Here is an 8,104-nt window from a genome sequence, read left to right on the forward strand (position 1 = left end):
GTATGCCAATAGATATTTCATAACAACGAGAATAATTATTAAAATTACATATTACATGGATGTTAATGTCACGCGTAATCTTCTTGGTGAAGTGTGTAGCGGCCATCGAGCTCACTTTTATTCGTTTATATCCTTAAATTTCCAATCGTTCGCAAGCTCGATCAGCCACTTTTCCCTTACATCAATTGTCTGTTTTTGCCGCATAATAATTTTTATAATTTAACGCTGCCACACGATGGCATCTCTCACGCAGTGAGCGAGAATGAAAGCGCTAACCTATCCAACGCTAACCTACCCTGTTCCTCCAGTTTACAATAAAACACTTAAAAGTGATGGACAGATAGACAAATTACACCCATACCCAGGCGAGTACACGCATAGGTACAGGTATATCTATCCACGCGATAAGAGTGAGACAGTCAAAGAGAGAGAGAGAGAGAGAGAGAGAGAGAGAGTGAGAGAAGAAAAATATTTATACATTTAAGATGACAATTATATATATATATGAGCCACGTTTAATCGATTTTCAAAACCTTCTTCCTTATCCTTGGAGAAGGACGTCGCAAGTTGATAGCACGTAAAAGCGCAGTGACGCGAAACAGCTAGGAAATAAATACATTTCTGTAGTTGTCTGCTAAATCAAACAGCTAGACGTTGCGTGAAAAATTCGTGGATTATTATTAACTTTACTTATCTATCGCAGTTCTGTAGCAAATATATAACAATGTATTTGTCAAGAAAAGTTACTTATTATTTGTTCGCGGATTACTATAAATCATTTAATCAGTTGGACTTCTAGGTTCTTGAAAAATATTTGACTATAGTAATCATATTGATGTAGTATTATTTTTTTTTTTTTTTTTTATAATAAATCTGAGTATGAAATTTAAATTTAAAAGTGCGTTTATAATGTGCTATTTCATGGCTAAATATTGTTTGTAGTAGAACAGTCTTGACTGTGAAACGGAAACTAATGCGATGAAAACTCACATTCGGACAAAAAGTCTCATCTCTTCATTTATATCTCGAAATCATTTATTAAATATTTTAATTACAAACCATTTATATCTTTCGTGTAATTTATTCTTTGATTTACGTGCTATATTTTTATATACTTAATATTTCTGGATAAATATAATCCATTTTTTTTTCATTTTTTTTTTCTTTTGTTTTTTAAATAAAAGCGTTTCAATTTCCCGTGGAACTCGGATTTTGATTGATAATGTCGATAGCATTATCATTACTTGCGATTAAAAAGATGTTTCTTTTCAATACAAAAATTGAATGAAATAAAATGATATAAAATGAAATAAAAAAAAAAAGAATGAAAAAAAAGAGAACAAAACGATCACGTCGCATGTATGCAAAATTTTCAGAGAGAAATTCGATATTTTTCATGCATGATCTTTTCGACACAGATGACGCATGCGCAATTCCGCCTTCGCATCTCGGGGGATCCTTTTTACTTTTACATGATTTCACTTTCGAAGTGTGCCGCGCAACTATTTAATTTCATTTTATTTTATATTTTTCTTTCTTCTCTTTTCCTTTATCTTTTGGTTTTTTGTTTTTGTTTTTACTGTATCGCTCGTGTCGCTGTATTCCAAATATGTACAATTCCAATAACTCAATTACCGCAATACTAGTACAGTAGTAAAATAGAAAAATGGTGAGTCCATATTATTAATATGTAAATTCAATAAAGTTATATATATATATATATATATATATATATATATAACTTACACGATACATATGTGTGTGTGTATCTTTTTTTATTTTTTTTAAATTTATTTTATTTTATTTTTTTCTCTACATTTTTGCTAGAAAAATTAAATAAAACACTCAGAACATCAAATACGATAGCGAATAAAGTTTGTATGGCTATTTCTTTATAAATATTTAATTTGATATCAAAGCATTCTAGTGAATTATGTATTTGAACACGTAAATGTAAATATGGACAAATGCATAGGTACGATGGGCTTCTTTAAATTGAGTGAATTTCTGTTATTCTTTGACTATTAAAATATTGACTTTTAAATAAATGGATGTGTAGTACGAGGTTACGCGATGTACATTGATAGGTAAGACGGTAAGAAAAATTGGCCTTCACAATAATCAGTCTCATATTGAAAAAGAATTTAAGGGCATTTACAGATAGATGGAGAAAAATAATAATAATTTAGTATAAAACTAGAGAATTATCTCTTTGTTCTGTATTAAACAATGAGTTTATTTTAGGTCGAAGCATAAAATCTCGCGTAATTTTTAAATAAAGTGTCGCGTACATTTAATAATATATTTTTATTACTGGAATGTTTTCATAGATTTTTTATGATTATAAAGAAGTTAAAGATAAAAACTATAGAAAAAGAAAATATACTTCAAGGAAATTTGTCTCATGAATAGGTAGATAATTTTTATTTATATGCGATCTGATAAAAGTATAAGCGTAATTTTTTTGTTGAGTTTTTAAGTTCAAAACCGGCCGAGTACTGTAAACCAATGTACCTGAAAATTTATTTTACAAGTTTCATCGTAACATCTAGTTTGATTTATTCAATGCTATTAAAAATATTATTTAAGCCTGCAGCAGAATTGTAAAATATTTTGCAACAATTATCTAGATAGCGTAATGATAAAATATGTATAATGGAGCGTGAAAGAGAAATAGGAAATTTATGAATAAAATAACATTTCTAGCAGAGGCTAAAAGCTCTCTTGCAATAAATTATTCGTTTATCACGAGGAGAAAAATAACGATAGTCGAAGAATTATTTTATTAAATAACCGTCGAATAACATGACTTAGAGCTGAGTAAGCATGAAATTGTAGTGAGATTTGAAATTGCTATTATCTTGGTAAGTTCAGCAAGTCGATCAATGAATTTTATAAAACGTGTATTTGTGGTGGTATTGGATGACGTTATAAAGTCGCGCTTACATCGCTAAAACGCGTACGCGCCATTTAACGTAGATGATCGATCGATCGTTCTATCGATCGTATCATAGAAATCGTCGCTTGGGCATTCCACTGGAGAAAAGTTTGTCATTCAAAGATTTTACAAGATTTTAACGGCGGCAATGGGAGCGGCGGGTGGAGGAGCCGAAGGGGACGGGAGTGGAGGATAATGGCGCATCTCCATGATGATGCATGAAAGTGGAAAAGTCGAGCGTGTTGGGGCGAATACGAGCGGTTACGATGCCTTAGCAATAGACGACAGAGTGAATCATGTGACATTCAGAAAAGTGCACATCAATTATTCAGAAAAAAATATGACATTCAAAGATGTAGACAGACACTCGAAATTGATTCGATGTTTTTCATTTGCTGTTGCGCATCAACTTGAAGGAGTGCGTATGTGCGTAAATTGACAGCGAGCCGAGTAGGAGCGAGAGAAAAGTGGTTCCCCGCTAATACATGAGTGATAAGTATGAAAGCCTCTCTGTCTACTTGACTCAGTGATTGGTTTATTAACAACTAGATTTATTTTAAAACGCATCTTTGGTTCTTCTTTTATTTTATTTACAGTCTTGTTAAAAAGTTATGAAACGCCTCGTCGATTTTTCACAAACACGCGCACACGCACACGCACACGCGCGTAAATACAGAGAGCGTTGACTAGAAATTATTATCTATTGAATAACGAGTCGCTAGTGGCTTATCGATGAAGAAAATTTATCCAGAGAGGCTGAACAATTGCGACGTTAATTATATATTTCTGGTCAATTAACATAAGACCACCGCCACAATTGTAGATTAAAGTCGATAATTATTTAATTTGAAAATATCCCCCCTGCCCGCCCATCCACACCGTCTAAATAATTTCCGTATATTGACTATTGATGCATAATTTACAAAATAAGAAGAATTTCATTTCTATAGAGTTCTTATGGACAGATCGTTTCATCATTTTCTAACTTACGAACACATTATTTATAAAACAGTACAACCGATAAGGTATATTCTCTTCTTAATAAAGCACAGTCGCTATTGAAATTATACTAATTACCGGCAAAACATTATCTAATTGTTACTTTAAACTTATCGATCTCAAATTAAAAAGAAAAAAAGAAAAAAAGTAAAAAAGAAGAAAAAAAAAAAAGAAGAAGAAGACTTTTGATCTTATGCTTATTAGCTTATTTTATTATGCTTATTATGCTCTATTTATGCTTATTAGCGATTGTTTACATTTTCGTATGAGCTCTTGCAAGATTATGTAGCTGTTTGTAGGAACTAGTAGTGACAATTTACTTTCAAATATATAATTAAGTATGCCGTACGCCAAAGTGGCATTTTAGTTTGTTACTAGCCGTGTCAATAGAAATTTTTATTCATTCAAACCGGATCCTAAAATATTGTACGTCCATATTCGAATGATAATTCGAAGCTTACAAATGTCCTTGCAATTTATAATTAAAACCTACTCGTAACGTATTAATTGTGATTATTGTATGCAATTATATAGATAGTAATCGTTTGGAAACGTGTCTGCTTATTAAAAATTATAATTCTCTCGCTTATTAAATGAAGTTTCGAGAACCAAGGCTGAATGCATGTGATCGCTAATAGTTAATTAATATCTTTCATTGTATTTGTTCGATACAGCACAGGCGACGTATTTTCACATACAAAAATCATTCAACCCTATTTATCAATATAATAATAAGTATCGCAATTTAAAGACATTCTTTCTAATTCTCATTTCATTGGTGATTTATCATTTGCTTTTAATTTCACCGTTTCCGTTTTGCGCCGAGATTTACTCTGTTATTACCTGACAATAATGACTATTCCAAGTTTTTCAAAAGCATCGCTTACAAGACGACGTAAATTATCCATTTTTCTCCCAAACTTTATTCAGCACGCACAGAAAGGGTACACAAGGACTCTTAAAGTATCAATCAACGTCCCAACTACACTAATCGCTTACTTCCGCGAGCGCACGTTTCGATAGAGTGCCGAATACGTGAAAAGTCGCTCGGTAAGTTGAACTTGTACGTAAATTGCAGTACTAACCCGGTCCCAGCCATTATCCTCTCTCTTTATTCATTAATCTTATTCAGTAATGACTACGCAATTTCGCGCACCTACCGGCAATACATTTCCATAAGTAATGCTTAAATAATATATATCTCACTTTCAAAGATGCACGCCTGCTGTATCTTGCACCATCCGACTCGCTCATGCCTCGCGCGGTTGTCTATTTGCAGGCGCGCTCCGCTCCCTGGCGCGTGAAAGCGGAATATCAGGCGAACGAGGAAATTCGTATTTATAATCCAATGGTGGAAGGAGCCCGGAGCGGAGGCCGATATATCAAGCGATGGAGAGGACGAGGGACAGAGAGAGAGAGAGAGAGAGAGAGAGAGAGAGAGGAAGAGAGGAAGAGGAAGAGGAAGAGGTGGATAGGATAATACGTAAACCGCTCCTCCGAGTGCTCGAAGCGGAGGCCTTTGAGGTTTCAACGATTCAATTCCGCCTCCGCTTCTTTCGCCTCATTCTCAATTCGCGAAATCAAAAATCGTCCCTCTCCCATCACCCTCCTCCTCCCTCCGATGTCACCACGATTTCGCGCATTAACGAGCTTCTCTTGCCTCCACGCTTTATTATCGGCAGTCACTTAACCGAGAACTGGAGCCTTTGGCGTTTATAACAGTGCGCTTTCTTGCGCTCACGCATACGCGCAAAACTCCCCCCGTCCACAACCCTCGTCAACGTCCCAACCACCAATAATCCCGCACGCTTCCGCAAGTTCCTCTCTTCTTCTTCTTCTTCTTCTTCTTCTTCTTCTTCTTCTTCTTCTTCTTCTTCTTCTTTATCTGTTTCTTCTGCTGTTGTTCTTTTCTAAGCGGAATGATTGAATCCAGGCGAACGCACGAAAATTCATCACATCAAGAGGTAAGCGTGATAAGGCCGAAGGGCTCTAGGGCAAATGAGAAAAGAGAAACTTGCGTGTACTATTTCCTCCACTTCAATGTATAATCTTATAGCGTAGCTGTAATACGGGAACTGCGAGACAATCGTCACCGGGGCAGAGAATGCACAAGGTCCTTGGCAAACGGAAACGACGTCTGCTCGTTCGAGCCCTAACAAATGTTCGAGTTCGGTACTTCCGCCCTTAAAGTTGCGCTGGCCGTTACGCAATCCCGAGGAGTCTCGTGCCATCTTCTCCATCGCGAGTCTACTCGCCACTACCAATGTCCTACTTACGTGGCAGAGGGCCGGTGAACTAGGCTTAGATGAAACCACCTAGGGCGTCGTAGAACTCTTGGAGGTAGGCCAGGAGCTGGGGCATGGAGGGCCGGTCGCGGGCCGGGCCCAGCCAGCAGACGGCCATTACAGCGAAGAGCTCGTCGGGGCAGGGTCGGGGCTGGGAGAGTCGGTAGCCGTCGCGCAGGTAGATCATCAGCTCGAACGGGTTGACCTCGACGTAAGGCTGCTGACCCATCGTCGCCAGCTCCCACAGGAACACTCCGAACGACCACTGCACATGCACGACGAAGAAATTTGTGTAGGTTTGAGCGAGGATGTGTGGCGGACGCCGATCGAAAGAGCTTGGCGGTGCACGACATGCTGAAGCGAAGCTTCAATCCGTTCGCGTGCTGAGCTTTTTCATCATTACGTCCGTTTGCAACCTGCCTTGCTTATTAGTGTTCTTATCTTGTTTAACTGGTTAATGTTGTTGTAAATGTTGTTTGTTAGTGTATGGTGATTGGAACGGAATGCTTTACGCTTGGTAAAGCTCACAAATCGATTAGCCGGTCAATCAAAGAATCATGTGTTTCGAAAGGATGTATGTCGAAATGTTCGTGCGCGCGCGCTCGCGCGTGTGTGTGAGGGAGAGAGAGAGAGAGAGAGAGAGAGAGAGAGAGATTTGTTTTGAACTTTGGTAGCTAAAATAGCCAATATAAGCATACATATACAACGTAAAGCGTACATTTGCCAAACAGCCGATTGCGGGCTCAATATTTCTCTATTATTTTCTTGTACTACGAATGTACTTTTGTTCAGTATCGTTGAAGCGATTGATTGAGATGCACTAGATGTATCACTCCTCCCTACTTTCTTCTTTCCGTCCAAGTTAACGTCAAATTAGCCACGTATCCAAAGACTTTCTAAAGTATTGGCATCGAATAATCGAGCTTCAATATATTACGTGTAATATAGATTGAAGGGAATAGAATCGTTAGAGCGAGCTTTCTATTAATTTATTATTTGAGACACGACATTTGTGGCAAAACAGCGTCCGTCGGGAATTGTACTTGCGTCAGAACACGTAGGCTCTGATCGTTTACGATATCTAAAGAAATTGCCCGATTAAAGCGCCAATTCCTCGCCTTGATCAATATATATATATAAGACAATATAATTCGTTACATCGGAAATCGTTAATTTCTTTCTTGAATAGGCATATTAATCCGGCATATTTATGCTGCTGAAATTAAGAAATTCAAATAATGAGCGAAATTATTGGATTTAAAAATACGAAATCTTTATTGTTGCGTACTTGTTGCCGCGAGTGCTAAGAGAAAAGAAAGAAGAAAAAAACAAAATAGAAAAAGTGAAAGACGAGGAATCATAGTAATATGAGTTATTATATAGTGATATAGTCTAGGTGTAGGAAATATCTTGACATAATAAAATCATGGAGGTCGGGGCTATTAGGAAAAGAATTTTTGGCCAGTTCCATTTAATAATAGCCTTGGAGCAGGTTATAATATGAAAAATAGATCGCTTCTTCTTAGTTCTCATGATAATATATCTTTTCGAAAGTGTATGGATGTCTACTTCCCCGTATATTTTACTATCCTGCATAAAACTTTACAGCGTCCCTTCTTTCCAGGTATAAATTCAATTTAATCGATCGTGGAACAATTGCATTTTCTCTAAAATGCCGATGGTGTGGTGGTACGACGGCGTGAAGAAACTAAACTCGGCAAAATCAAATGTCTTCTTATTCATCGGCAGTAAAGATCTTAGCCACGAACGGACTCACCACCCGTTCGATAATCCGCGGCTCTCAAAGCCCCGAGTGCCCCCGAGAGTGCAGGGAGCGATTGTCAAAGATCTCTCTCTCTCTCTCTCTCTCTCTCTCTCTCTC

At 37.0% G+C, this 8,104-nt stretch overlaps 1 protein-coding gene across 1 annotated transcript in view; it reads right to left on the reverse strand.

Moving 5' to 3' along the window:
- Positions 1–5,958: 5,958 nt before the first annotated feature.
- LOC105367671 (tyrosine-protein kinase Drl) overlaps positions 5,959–8,104 on the reverse strand; it is a 141,569-nt gene continuing 139,423 nt past the window's right edge. Inside the window, exon 9 of the mRNA XM_011506439.1 lies at positions 5,959–6,487. Within this exon, the coding sequence (XP_011504741.1) occupies positions 6,239–6,487 (249 nt within the window). The 3' untranslated portion in view covers positions 5,959–6,238. The remainder of the gene's footprint in view (positions 6,488–8,104) is intronic.

Source organism: Ceratosolen solmsi, unplaced genomic scaffold (assembly GCF_000503995.2).
Source record: "Ceratosolen solmsi marchali unplaced genomic scaffold, CerSol_1.0 scaffold7, whole genome shotgun sequence".
Classification (NCBI taxonomy): domain Eukaryota; kingdom Metazoa; phylum Arthropoda; class Insecta; order Hymenoptera; family Agaonidae; genus Ceratosolen; species Ceratosolen solmsi.